Source organism: Dreissena polymorpha, chromosome 1 (genome assembly GCF_020536995.1).
Source record: "Dreissena polymorpha isolate Duluth1 chromosome 1, UMN_Dpol_1.0, whole genome shotgun sequence".
Taxonomy (NCBI): Eukaryota; Metazoa; Mollusca; class Bivalvia; order Myida; family Dreissenidae; genus Dreissena; species Dreissena polymorpha.
In genome coordinates this window covers 51,830,902-51,846,084 of record NC_068355.1, presented here as the reverse complement: position 1 = coordinate 51,846,084, position 15,183 = coordinate 51,830,902, and the positions used below count along the sequence as shown (strand labels likewise).

Here is a 15,183-nt window from a genome sequence, read left to right as displayed (position 1 = left end):
TTCCTATTTAAAATACCTTCAACAGCCAGCATGTAATGCTCTGCACATGAAATATACTAAAGAGAAATAACTCCTGACCAGGAGTAACAGTCCTTGTACTCTGCACTTCCCCTTAAAGCCCTCTATCATGATGTGAGTTTCATGTAAATCCCTTATATACATTCTTCACTTCCCCTTAAAACCCTCTATCATGATTTGACAGTTTCATGTGAATTCCTTATATACATTCTGCACTTCCCCTTACAGCCCTCTATCATGAGTTGACAGTTTCATGTGAATCCCTTCAATACATTCTGCACTTCCCCTTAAAGCCCTCTATCATGATGTGACATTTTCATGTGAATTCCTTATATACATTCTGCACTTCCTCTTAAAGCCCTCTATCATGATGTGACATTTTCATGTGAATCCCTTCAATACATTCTGCACTTCCCCTTAAAGCCCTCTATCATGATGTGACAGTTTCATGTGAATTCCTTATATACATTCTGCACTTCCTCATAAAGCCCTCTATCATGATGTGACAGTCTCATGAGAATCCTTAAAATACACTCTGCATTTCCCCTTAAAGCCCTCTATCATGAGTTGACCGTCTCATGTGAATCCTTTAAATACATTTTGTGCTTCCCTTAAAGCCCTCTATCATGAATTGACAGTCTCATGTGAATCCTTAAAATACATTCTGCACTTCCCCTTAAAGCCCTCTATCATGATGTGACATTTTCATGTGAATCCCTTATATACATTCTGCACTTCCCCTTAAAGCCCTCTATCATGATGTGACATTTTCATGTGAATCCCTTCAATACATTCTGCACTTCCCCTTAAAGCCCTCTATCAAGATGTGACAGTTTCATGTGAATCCCTAATATACATTCTGTGCTTTCCCTTAAAGCCCTCTATCATGATGTGACAGTTTCATGTGAACTCCTTATATACATTCTGCACTTCCCCTTAAAGCCCTCTATTATGATGTGACAGTTTTGTGTGAATCCCTTCAATACATTCTGCACTTCCCCTTAAAGAACCTCTATCATGATGTGACAGTTTCATTTGAATCCCTTATATACATTCTTCACTTCCCCTTAAAGCCCTCTATCATGATGTGACAGTTTCATTTGAATCCCTTATGTACATTATGCACTTCCCCTTAAAGCCCTCTATCATGATGTGACAGTTCATGTGAATCCCTTATATACATTCTGCACTTTCCCTTAAAGCCCTCTATCATGATGTAACAATTTCACGTGAATCCCTTCAATACATTCTGCACTTCCCCTTAAAGCCCTCTATCATGATGTAACAATTTCATGTGAATCCCTTCAATACATTCTGCACTTCCCCTTAAAGCCCTCTATCATGATGTAACAATTTCATGTGAATTCCTTATATACATTCTGCACTTCCCCTTAAAGCCCTCTATCATGATGTGACAGTTTCATGCCAATCCTTTATAAACATTCTGCACTTCCCCTTAAAGCCCTCTATCATGATGTGACAGTTTCATGTGAATCCCTTATAAACATTCTGCACTTCCCCTTAAAGCCCTCTATCATGATGTGACAGTTTCATGTGAATCCCTTATATACATTCTGCACTTCCCCTTAAAGCCCTCTATCATGATGTAACAATTTCATGTGAATCCCTTATATACATTCTGCACTTCCCCTGAAAGCCCTCTATCATGATGTGACAGTTTCATGTGAATCCCTTATATACATTCTGCACTTCCCCTTAAAGCCATCTATCATGATGTGACATTTTCATGTGAATCCCTTATAAACATTCTGCACTTCCCCTGAAAGCCCTCTATCATGATGTGACAGTTTCATGTGAATCCCTTATATACATTCTGCACTTCCCCTTAAAGCCATCTATCATGATGTGACATTTTCATGTGAATCCCTTATATACATTCTGCACTTCCCCTTAAAGCCCTCTATCATGATGTAACAATTTCATGTGAATTCCTAATATACATTCTGCACTTCCCCTTAAAGCCCTCTATCATGATGTGACATTTTCATGTGAATCCCTTATATACATTCTGCACTTCCCCTTAAAGCCCTCTATCATGATGTTACAGTTTCATGTGAATCCCTTATATACATTCTTCACTTCCCCTTAAAGCCCTCTATCATGATGTAACAATTTCATGTGAATCCCTTATATACATTCTGCACTTCCCCTTAAAGCCCTCTATCATGATGTGACAGTGCCATGTGAATCCTTTATATACATTCTGCACTTCCCCTTAAAGCCCTCTATCATGATGTGACAGTTCCATGTGAATCCCTTATATACATGCTGCACTTCCCCTTAAAGCCCTCTATCATGATGAAACAATTTCATGTGAATCCCTTATATACATTCTGCACTTCCCCTTAAAGCCCTCTATCATGATGTAACAGTTTCATGTGAATCCCTTATATACATGCTGCACTTCTCCTTAAAGCCCTCTATCATGATGTGACAGTGCCATGTGAATCCCTTATATACATTCTGCACTTCCCTTTAAAGTTCTCTATCATGATGGGGCAGTATCATGATTATCTGTTCAATACATTCTAGTTCTCTGTACAAAAGCTAAGCAAAGGGAAATAACTCCAAAAGTACTGGTAAGAAAGTTGTAGCTCTTGTACCCTCCACTTCCTCTCAATGTCTTCTATTAATGTACAAAGGTTCAAATACTTTCAATACCTAGGGAGTTATGCTCCACACAAGCGCATTGCTTTTTCTCCTTTATTACTGTTGTTTAATTATTAAAAGATGCTCACTTTCCAGCCATATCAGTAAAAAGGTGATAAGTATTTATTTTGTATTAAAATTGGCTTTATATCTCATCTTTATTTCCCTGAGAATTTTCTTTGTGGAGCTGTAATTAGGTCATCCTGCTAAAAAAATTTGCAGCAAGTAAAGTCCAGATGTAGAGCAAATATTAATACGAAATAAACACTAGTTACTTTCTCGCTGATATGGCTTGAAAGTGAGCGGCATTTAAACAAGAGCTGTCAGAGGACAGCACGCTCGACTATTCAAGTGCTTGACAGTATAACGTAAGCCATAATGGGGAAATTGTTCAAATTATTCAATAAGGTCAAGGTAATAGTTCAGGTATATTTTCCACAATCTATTTAACATTTGTGAAGACGTAAAACAAACTAATAAGATTTTATTTCAAGTTTGATAGCAATAGCTTGGGTGGGAAGTTTGGACGGTCCTTCAAAAATAAAGTAAATAAATATTTGTTGTTTCTTTTAACCATGTTTCAAAGAAAAAAAATATTCTTTTTGGGTTGGGTAGGGGTGAAGAGTTGAGAGGGGGGTATAATATGTGGTGTGGTCATTTATTAGACGATCTTTCAAAAATAAAAAAAGGAAAAAAATGGGGGGGGGGGGGGGCAGGAATTCTGGGTTGGGGCGTGGGATATTGTTTGGGTGGAATCCATTGTGGTATTCAGGTATCCGTTGTATTGTCAAAGTATTAATAAAATCTGATCATAAATAAAGAAGTTATGGCAATTTAACTAAAATTTATTCTTTTGACCTTGAGAGTCAAGGTCATTCAAAGGTCAAGGTCAAATTGAACTTGCCAGGTACAGTACCCTCATGATAGTAAAACAATACTTGAAGTTAAAAAGCAATAGCTGTGATACTCTAGAAGTCAAGTGGATCATAACACAAAATTTAACAAAATATTCAGTTACTAAGACAATCAAAGTACTGACAGTACTGGTGTGACGATGCTTTTGAAGAGGTTTGATATAAAAGCATCTATTTAAGTTTATCTACATCACCACAATTGTGTATGTGGGTACAACAATTTTCGGTAGGAAAAAAAATGGGTACAAAAATTTTGGGTACAAAAATTATGCAAAAAAAAATTGCCTACGAAAAACGATTTGGTTACGAAAAAAAATTTGGGTAAGAAAAAAAATTGGGTACGAAAAACTATTTGGTTACGAGAAAAAATTTGGGTACTAAAAAAAAAAATGGGTACGAAAAAAAATGGGGGTACGGGGAAGTAGTACCCGTGGGGAACTTGATCCATTCAGCGAAATTGGGAGGCGGATTACATTCTCAATCAAATATAACAAGAAATATCTTTGAAAAAGATATTCAACGTGTATTTTCTGTACCACTTATCTTAAAAAAACGTTCTGTTACAGTAAAACGTTTGTGGGTTATAACATAACGTTTCAGCATATAAATTCAAAACATGACATGCTCTTTAATTACACCATGCTCTTTAATTTCACATGTATATCATAACAAACTATATATTTTGTTGTTTCCTTTCCTAAGTTAATGATGCTATGTGTACGGACGTGATTTCACATGCCGATGTGCATGAACATATAATTTTATTTATTTTTTCTCTAATTCAATAAGCTTAGACATGTTTGTTCGTTAAGTACGGCAATAATTTCATGATGATTCACGAAAGTAGGTATGAGCACATAGTCGTAAAAGCACTTGAATACGTGATTTCGCCAATGAACACATGGTAAGGTTAACTAAATCTCCGCGATATGACCTAATATGTGTTTAAAACAGCAAACAATATCCAACAAACGAATGAATTATCAAACATAGTATGTGCTCTGATGTGGCTCTGTAATTTCTGTTTGAAAAGTTTATTAAATATGCAAAATGACAAAGCACGCATAAGAGCGAGTTTCACAGATATGTTACAGCTATTATGCTGTTTATATACCATAGTTGCTACAAGGTTTACAAATGGCAGGTTCGAAATCATTCGTTTTCTTTACACTCATGATCACGTTGAAATTTAATTATACACGTTTTAATTCACAATTTATTTACTGAATCACGACAAATGTCAAATACAATACAGAAAATGCATAGTTGCTTCATTGATCTATAAACATATAATGGATTGAATATGACTGATTTAAAATTAACGTTTTCAAACTATTTTTAAATCTTTTTCCAAGAATATGCTGTCCTATTAATAGCTGAGCTTCCTACACCTTTATCAATGATAATCAGCGAGGTATGCCGATAATAAAAATCGAGCTATCTCAATCGGACTGGCTCAGTCTTTTACACAGGTCACTATTGTGAAGAATTTTTTCATGGTTTGATAACTTAGACGATGCTTCACAGCATTGTCAAAAAGGGCCATAATTCTTACAAAATGCTTGATACAGTTGTCTGCTCTTGTATATAGATTGGGGTCACGTTGGTAAAGAAGTTTGCAAAATATGAAAGCAATATGTCAAGGGACATTGAAAATATTTGAGGTGGTACGCAAACTTTAACAGATTTATCAATAATATGCATATTCTAAATGGAAAAAGGGCCATAATTCTTACAAAATGCTTGATACAGTTGTCTGCTCTTGTTTATAGATTGGGGTCATGTTGGTAAAGATGTTTGCAAAATATGAAAGCAATATGTCACGGGACATTGAAAATATTTGAGGTGGTACGCAAACTTTAACATAGATTTATCAATAATATGCATATTCTAAGTGAAAAAAGGGCCATAATTCTTACAAAATGCTTGATACAGTTGTCTGCTCTTGTTTATAGGTTGGGGTTTTGTTGGTAAAGAAGTATGCAAAATTAAAGCAATATGTCAAGGGACATAGGAAATATTTGGGGTGGTACGCAAACTTTAACATTTGCACACTCATGCTCACGCCGACGCCGGGGTGAGTAGGATAGCTCCACTTTATATATTTCATATATAATAGTCGAGCTAAAAATAAATACTTGTAATTAAGGGTATAAAACCGCAAAATATACCTGCCTCGGCATGGATGTGGCCATCTTGACTATCACGTGATTACCCTTCTGAGCTACTCACCTGGTGTCCGTGGGTGCTGTGTGCATCTCACCATCTTGTGGGTACTGATAGATCTGGTTCTGGGCCATGTACTGGTTGGCAGGCACTGGGCGCTGGGTGGGGGGCACAAATCCAGGCTGTACAAACCCCTCTGGCTGGTCCCCTAGGAACCACCCGTCCCCTCCTCCCCCTCCCAACGTACCTCCCCTATCCAGGTCAGAATAGAGCACCTGAAACAAGACAGGTCACATGGGTGTGATCGTCCAATCACAATCAAGAATGAAATGAACCAAAAATTCAAGTGAACATTACTTTAGCCTTGTTCTGGGAAACTGGGCTTAATGCATAAGCCTAAAGTGTGGAACAAACGGTCTAATCTGGGTTGACTCTTTACGCACATGCATTCAGTTTTCCCAGAATTTGGCTCACTTTGTTACATTGGTCTGTAAAGTGGGTTACATCATTCAAAATGACAAATTTGGAAAAGAATCTTTGTGACGAACAAAACAATCCAGGTAAGAAAACTGTTGACACTTTCACGATTTTGACTCATTTGGAAGTCATAAGTGGGAGCTTGGGTGGTCACCAGAGGCAACCTTTGTAATGTGATGTCTATGACTGAGTATCACGAACATACTTTAGTCATTTTTCTGACTCAACCTTGAGATTTTCTCAATCTTTTAGATGAGTTTTATCAATTTGTTGTTTACAGAAGAACTTTTGTGTCTAACACAATTCTCAGTTTGAGAAGGAATATGTTTTTTATATAGCTGAGATTTGTGATTGTTGGTGGGCTGACTGACATTTTCAATCTAAGCTGAAACTCAAATCTCGTCTTCTTAAACGTCTTCTGATTTGCATTTAAAATATAAATTGAGATTGTTCATGATACAGCGTCATGGGGTATTTATTGAAATGAAGGGGTTGCAAAATGTCTGATACTTGTGGATCTATCTAATAATCCTTTTGAAAAAAAGACATGGCTTGAGGTAAAGTATTGGTTCTACCCAAGAAACAGACTTCGGTATCTCTTTAAGCCTCAGAGTTCCAACAAATCAAGTTGGCAACTAGAACTTGCAAAATCAGTGACGAAAGCTCCAGCAGCTGCATGTAAAAATATGTAGCAAGTTATTACAATGAAAAATTGAACCCTGGGATATAATACATATTCTTGTATACCCCCCTTTTCCTCCTTTCGGTATGTATAAAAACTGTTTTAAACTAAAACTATTGAAGGATTATGTTATCTAGGAGCCTTTGAAGACTATATCTGTCTGAGGTGTATCTTTAATGTCTCTTGATTTTCAGATAAACATGCCAGACAAAAATCAAAGCAACATTTGTCTAATTAGCAGGAAATATTTCCCCATTCCAATTTCTGCACCTACCATAAAACATAAATGCGGTAGTATAATGTGTTTCATAGTTCAAAGCAGTGAAAGATTATGAATCCAGTTAAGTATGTAATATAAATAGTTAAAGGATCATTACTGGATTTTAACATATTTATTGAGGTCAATCATTCTGACCTGTATAATGTATCTTGTTCTAGGAAAATTGGGCTTAATGAATGTGCGTAAAATGTTGCCCCAGATAAGCCAGTGACGACCCTAGGCTTTTATGAAAAATTGCCTTTTAAGTATCTTCTAAACCAAAATCTAGTTAAGGTGAAAAGTGTTGTGCCTGATAAGCCTGTGCATACTGCACAGGCTAATATGGGACGACACTTTACGCACATACATTGAGCTCATTTAAAAAACAACAACATGGCTCTCATATTTTAAATGTCAGACAATGAAGACCAGGGTCCTGCCTTATATTACCTCATGACAAAAGTTTTCTTTATCTCTCTCTTTTTGGTGAAAAAACGTTGCTGATCAACATATTCGTGAAATAAAAGTTAAATGAAATATCGCAAAAAAAGAAAAGTTAACTGAAATTAAATTCAGTAAAAGCGATGCAGCTCTTTTTTAGAATTACACTTCCTGGAAAGATGTGTGTGTCCATGACTTTCACAATTTGCTTAGGGCATAATCAATCAAACCATTTAAGCCATATTGGGGAAATCAAACTTTGGCTTTAAAAAGGGGTAAGGCAGCCATATGGGAAACAAGAGCTGTGTTTGTGAAACACAGTGCCTCCTACTGCGCCGACAGACAGACAGACAGGCCAAAAACAATATTCCCCCGATCATTCGATCCAGGGGCGTAATAAAAATTACCCCAGATACCTGCTGTTGTGGAATGGTGAAGCCTGGTTGCCTGGGTCCCGTGACCCCTGTGGGTGCCTGGTAGAGGGGCTGGGGCTGGCTGGGGGGCTGGAAGGGAGAGTACAGGCGCCGGTCCCCTGCCACGCTTATACCTGGCTGCTTGAGAACCAGGTCGGGGAGGTAGGGGGGAACCATCCCACACCGGTCAGAACTGGACTGGGATGAAGGGGGATTCCTGTCCACTGGAGCGTATCTAGCAGCTGCCAAATAGGAAGCATATGATAACATTAACATTCTTTGGTAAAAATAAATAAGTTAGCTGGGCTCTGGGAAAACCAGGCTTAATGCAGACTGCACAGGCTATAATCTGGGAAGGCACTTTACGCACATGTATTAAGCCCAGTTTTCCCAGAATTAGGCTAATTGTCAAAAACTATCATCCATCTATGGTTGAATCATACTTCTTTTTTTCCTATAAAACATTTTCAAAATTTTTATAATACATCTATACTCATATCATAAATTGTTGGGTGTATTGCTGGAACCTATATACATGTAGCACCTATTGCAAAGAACTATTAACAATCAAAAGTTCAGTGTTTTATCCCCCATTTTGGGAATGGAACCAGATCCCTATTGATATTTTTAAAACCAATTCAAGGCAACAGATAATTTAATTATGCAATATGTTTTATTTTCTACACTGGATCAGATTAACTTAAGTATTTAAAGTCTAAAAAAAAAAAAAAAAAAATTTTTTTTTTTAGGGGAAAAAATTAAGTCTGGGGGAAAATTTACCTGCTGAGGGGAAAAAAAATCCTAGGGGAAAGGGCCGTTTTTCGGCGGGTCACAAAGAAGGAAAAAAAGCCCTGGCTTACAAATACTTTACAAATTATAATAAGAGGGTTCCCAGCTTTTTGTATGAACAAAATTCCCTGTTTTTTCTTGATGGAAAATAAAAATTCCAGGATCATTATTTCGACATATTTCTTGTTATAGACACCCTCAATAAATAGCAGTTGCATTCATGAGTATGATATTTATGTAATTTTAAAGGATATTTATGTAATTTTAAAGCAATGGCCTCCCATCTCCCCTCACAGCCATCCTTTCCTCATCTTTTCATTTATTTTCATTTAATGTTTGTTTTGCAACAATAATAGGAACATATTGTTTAGTAATTCAACATTTTAAAACAGTAACAGGAACAACAGTACTAAGAGAATGTTCATATAGGAATCATTTTGCTGTTTTAATTGTATGGACTTTTCGACAAAGGTCAGAGCTGGATGGGAAATTAACTCAATGTTGAGATGTATTTAAAAAGAACAATATTTTTCTTTTTGAAAACATTCCATTACTTTTGTGCATTGGGAATAGGTTTCTATAGCAGCCTCAATATTGAACGAAATAAAACACTTAAGTTGTTTTGTACATTGCTGGTTGGGTGTATTCCCACGCACTCCACGGTCTGGGCGCAGCTGGTGGGCGGGCGGGGAGGATTGCCCGTGGCCTGCAGGGTGCCGGTTCCTGTAGCAGTAGAGCAGCCAGCCAAGCACAAACAGGATGGAGATGGTGCCCACTATGGCCCCTATGATAACAGCCGTCTGGTTGATGGATGACCCTTTCCGCTGGGGCTGTGCAACCACGCTTGAATCTGAACAACAGGGTCAAAGGTCATAAGTCGCTCACCTGAGACCAAACAAAACTTACTGGCAACTGTTTTGGTGAGGTTTTGTTACGTTTAAAGAACTATTTTAGAATTCTCTCAAGATCTAAGGGCAAAAATTCAGAGAAAGTTCCATGATGATAAACAAAAACAAGGGATGTGTTTGTCAGAAACACAATGCCCCCTAATGCGCCGCTTTTTTTGCTTTTTTTTACCTTTGACCTTGAAGGATGATGACCTTGACCTTTCACCACTCAAAATGTGCAGCTCCATGAGATACACATGCATGCCAAATATGAAGTTGCTATGTTCAATATTTAAAAAGTTATTGCAAAACTTTACTGTACATTAAAGTTTTGGGACAGAATTTATTTGACCTTTGACCTTGAAGGATGACCTTGACCTTTCACCACTCAAAATGTGCAGCTCCATGAGATACACATGCATGCCAAATATCAAGTTGCTATGTTCAATATTTCAAAAGTTATTGCAAAACTTTACTGTACAGTAAAGTTTTTTTGGACAGACAGACAGACAGACAGACAGACAGACAGACAGACAGACAGACAGACAGACAGACAGACAGACAGACAGACAGACAGACAGACAGACAGACAGACAGACAGACAGACAGACAGACAGGCCAAAAACAATATACCCCCGATCTATCGATCCGGGGGCATAAAAAGAGTGTTCACAAGCTTTTTATGTCCCCCACTATAGTAGTGGGGGACATATTGTTTTTTCCCTGTCTGTCTGTCTGTCTGTTGGTCTGTTGGTCTGTCTGTTGGTCTGTTTGCGCCAACTTTAACATTTTGCAATAACTTTTGCTATATTGAAGATAGCCACTTCATATTTGGCATGCATGTGTATCTTATGAAGCTGCACATTTTGAGTGGTGAAAGGTCAAGGTCATCCTTCAAGGTCAGAGGTCAAATATATGTGGCCAAAATCACTCATTTTATGAATACTTTTGCAATATTGAAGATAGCAACTTGATATTTGGCATGCATGTGTATCTTATGGAGCTGCACATTTTGAGTGTTGAAAGGTCAAGGTCAAGGTCATCCTTCAAGGTCAGAGGTCAAATATATGTGGCCAAAATCGCTTATTTTATGAATACTTTTGCAATATTGAAGATAGAAACTTGATATTTTGCATGTATGTGTATCTCATGGAGCTGCACATTTTGAGTGGTGAAAGGTCAAGGTCATCCTTCATTAGTTAATTAAACCCATTGACAGTTTCTGATACCATTTGACCCAGTTTCAGTCTTGAATCAAATATCAATGGTACAATTGTTCGAACAAAGTCTTACGCAGATAAGAAAATCAATGTAGCCTCTAGTTTCTTTTCTTTTGCAGTTGACCTAGTTTTTGACCTTACAGGACCCAATTTTTAAGTCATCCAAGATATAATTTGGACAAGTGTTCTGACAAAGTTTCATTAAGATTGAGGGATTATTGCGGCCTCGCGAGTGTTAACAAGTTACTTCTTTTGTTTTGACCTTGTGACATAGTTTTGGATCCCGCAAGACCCAGTTTCAAAGTCAGACATATGTTATAAAGAAATTTCATGACGATTAGAAAAAAACTGTGTCCTCTAGTGTTCACTATTGTGTGTTTGTTTAATTTGACCAAGTGACCTTGATCCAATCAACTCATGTCCTCAATAATTTTCACAAAGATTATGCCATAAATGTTGCTTCTGGAGTGTTATCAAGCTTTCTCTTAAAGGGACTGTCAACCTCGATTGACGAAAAAAGAAAAGTTCTCAAATACCGTATTTTTTTACAATTATTAGTTAATATTGATTTAAAGGGATTTAAAGGGACCGTCAACCGCGATTGACGGTCCCTTTAAATTTGACATTGTATAAAAAATACTAGTCTGTTAACTACTGGTGAACTAGTTTCAAACTCAGCTAAGATATCAATGGGACAAATATTCTAACCATGTTTCCTTAAGATAAGGCAATAAATATGACCTCTAAAGTGTTAACAAGCTTTTTCTTTAATTTGACCAAGTGACCTGGTTTTTGATCCCACATGATCCAGTTTGGAACGTGGCTGAGGTATCATTGGGACATATTTTCTGACCAAATTTCACAGGCAATAAATGTGACCTCTAAAGTGTTTATAAGCTTTTTCTTTGATTAGACGTAGTGAAATGGAATGGTTTAAATTAAAGTTAATATCAGACTACTAATGCGTAAAAATGTGTATCTAAGCGGTTAAATATCAAACTTAATGAAAGACCTTTTTTTTTACTTGATTCAAGTTTTAATGGCTTCTTTTTTAACCCTAAGATACTGATGAGCAACAAACAGCATGAAACTTGAACAGACTGCTAATTACTCGCAGGCTGTACTGGTTTTATGCAGATTGCATATAGCCATTTTCTCTTTGCATGTGAGCGGGTTAAGTGCCCTACCGGTGGTGAGTTGTTCAAGGCGCCCACAGAAGGGTTTCACCTCCAGAGTGATGGCGTACTTCTGACCTCTGTATCCGCTGAGCTCGGACACCGTGACCTTTAGATCGTTCTTGCTGGAGCACCACATGATTGGCGGGTACTTGTGGCAGTCAAAGGTCTGCAAGGGGGATAAAACATTATATCTTATTGTCTTTAAAATTTATATCCAGAAGATTGGGATGGCATTTTTAACATTTTTGATTCTTCTTTTAACTGTCTGCTTATTTCTACCAGTCTATGATAACTGTGGCAATATTATGTCTAGGTGGGGGATAAAAACCAGTTTTTAATATTTTTATTCCTTTATTAACTGCCTACATAGTTGAACAAGTCTACTGTACTTGTGGCGGTCAAATGTCTACGAGGGCGGTAAAACAAGAGATGCCATGTTAAAGTGCATGATAGATTATAAGTGGTTTATTTTTATGTCCCCCACCACAATAGGGGGGACATATTGTTTTTGCCCTGTCTGTTGGTTTGTTGGTTTGTTGCTTTGTTTGTGTGTTTGCGTCAAACTTTAACATTTGCCATAACTTTTGCAATATTGAAGATAGCAACTTGATATTTGGCATGCATGTGTATGATGCGAACAATATGTTAAAAGCGTTTTTTTTTTGCACTCTGTAGTTTTAAGGACGTCCTCTGGGCACAGCAATTTTTTCTACAGATAGACTATACACGGTGCTTTTATTGGAAAAAATGCGCTTCGTTAAACAAACCCGATAACCATTCTATATAAGTACTGAAAATATCTTTAATACACGAAAAAAAACTCAATAAAAAACAATACGAACCGATGTAAAAATAATATTCGTTACTTGATTTTGTAATTCTTAATGGTACAGCCAGATTTTAAAATAAATACGTAACAGACTTGAAAATAATTCTTTATTACGAAAATACGACCCTTATCTGGAGCTCTGGATTGGCCTACAAATTGCATGAATAGGTATAAAATATTGGGTATTAATAGCTTAAGACATTATTGGCAACATGTCTGTTTAATTTATATTATCAATATTATTTAATTAGGCATGGAATATTAATCAAAATTGGGGGTAAAGTTTAATCGACCAGTATTGACCAGTAATGACCACTTCTGGAGTATTGATTGGGGCGGTTTTAACCGGTTAAAACCGCCGGTTAAAACCAGGGGCGGTCGATTGGTGCCAACCCTGTGTGTATCTCATGCAGCTGCACATTTTGAGTGGTGAAAGGTCAAGGTCATCCTTCAAGGTCAAAGGTCAAATATATAACTTCAAAGCGGCGTAGAAGGGGACATAGTGTTTCTGACAAACACATATCTTGTTCTTATTGCTTTTGTAAGTTTTTTACTTAAATATATTATATTATGTAGCTTCCAGCTTTTGTAATATTGTGTACAGCACAGTAACTTTCTATGTGGTTCTATAAATATTTTGTACATCTAAATAACTATCTACACAGTTCTTCAATACATATCTGTTATATCACGATTGGCAGGGTCCACAGATATGTTACACCTTAAATAAGAATTTATTGTAATTATTTGTAAAACAATTTTTGGCATTCAACATATTATTTGCCTTTACAAATTAAGTAACGCACATTTTATTGCAATAGGAAAGTAGTAAGCTTAAGGTAATCTTGCTTTATAATGCAAGGATCTCCCTCACTCAACGTTTCTTAGGACTAATTTACTGTAGAGCAATTAACATTTCAGCTATTAAATGGGGTTTTATGGAGGAAAAGTTGTACCCAAATGGAAATTTCTTTAGCCAAATTTGCATCTTTGTAGCCATTGGCTAACATGGCAAATGGCAGAGTAAGCCCAGAAAATGGGATTAAGAACAAGAGTGCCAGAGGCCCACGGTCTCTCACCTGAGACTACAGAGAAATGAACTGCTAAGCAATTTTTTAGATGTTTCAGAAACCATTTCAAACTTGGCCAAAATATCAACTAGAGAGTTGAGAAGGTTTTGCTATAGCCATATAAGGAAAAATGTGTAGCCCCCTGGGGGCCATGTTTTTCAACAGATGGGAACTACTTTGAAACTTTGCCCACAGATCATTAGAACAAACATTCTGAACAAGTTTCATAAAGATTTGACCAATATTGTGACTTCTATAATGTTAAAAAGGTTTTATTATAGCAAGATTAGGAAAAAATGACCCCCCCCCCCTCTGGTGGACATGTTCTTCAACCAACCTTGTTTCAATCTCATCCAAGATATAATTTGGACAAATCTTCTTACCAACTTCCATTGAGTTCTGGAAATAAATGTGGCCTCTAGAGTGTCAACAAGGAAAATGCTGACGCCAAACAAGGCACAACTGCAGATGGACAAAAGGCGATCACAAACAAGAGCTGTCACCATAGGATGACTTATTCCCCCTATTAACGCTTGGTAGAAGTTATGAGCTTTTTTCGAAACCTAAAAGCAGATTTCGAAACCTAAACGCAGACCCTAAGTTCAAGGTCAAGGTTACAGGGGTCAAAATTTTTGTGCTTATGGAAAGGCCTTGTCCATATACACATGCATGCCAAATATGAAATTGCTATCTGAAGCGACATAGAAGTTATGAGCATTTTTCGAAACCTAAACGCAAAGTGTGACGGACAGACGGACAGTCAGTCCGAACACTATATGCCCTCCTTCGGGGGCATAAAAATGTCTTAGAATATCAAAATAAATCAGAAAGCCACATAAACTAGAGAGCGGACACCATGCTAAATCCTTGAAATGTACTAAGTGACCCCGTGACCTCGTTTTTGACCCGGCATGACTCATATTCGAAATTGACACAGATATTGTCTTGATACAACTTATGACCAAGTTTGGTAAAGATCAGATGAAAACTACTTCCATTAGAGAGCAGACACCATGCTAAATCCTTGAAATGCACTAAAGGACCAAGTGACCTAGTTTTTGACCCGGCATGACCCATATTCGAACTTGACCTAGATATTGTCTTGATACAACTTCTAACCAAGTTTGGTAAAGATCAGATGAAAACTACTTCAATTAGAGAGCGGACACC

At 37.1% G+C, this 15,183-nt stretch overlaps 1 protein-coding gene across 3 annotated transcripts in view; it reads right to left on the bottom strand.

The window, feature by feature from the left end:
• Window positions 1–15,183, bottom strand: part of LOC127880644 (uncharacterized) — a 62,054-nt gene that overhangs the window by 6,727 nt on the left and 40,144 nt on the right. For 2 of the 3 annotated variants that reach the window (XM_052427967.1, XM_052427974.1), the window contains 4 exons: window positions 12,124–12,280; window positions 9,458–9,679; window positions 8,035–8,282; window positions 5,835–6,043 (listed from right to left, as the gene is read on the bottom strand). In XM_052427967.1, coding sequence (XP_052283927.1) covers window positions 5,835–6,043; window positions 8,035–8,282; window positions 9,458–9,679; window positions 12,124–12,280 — 836 coding nt within the window. The remainder of the gene's footprint in view (window positions 1–5,834; window positions 6,044–8,034; window positions 8,283–9,457; window positions 9,680–12,123; window positions 12,281–15,183) is intronic. The other variant, XM_052427982.1, reaches the window with a different exon arrangement.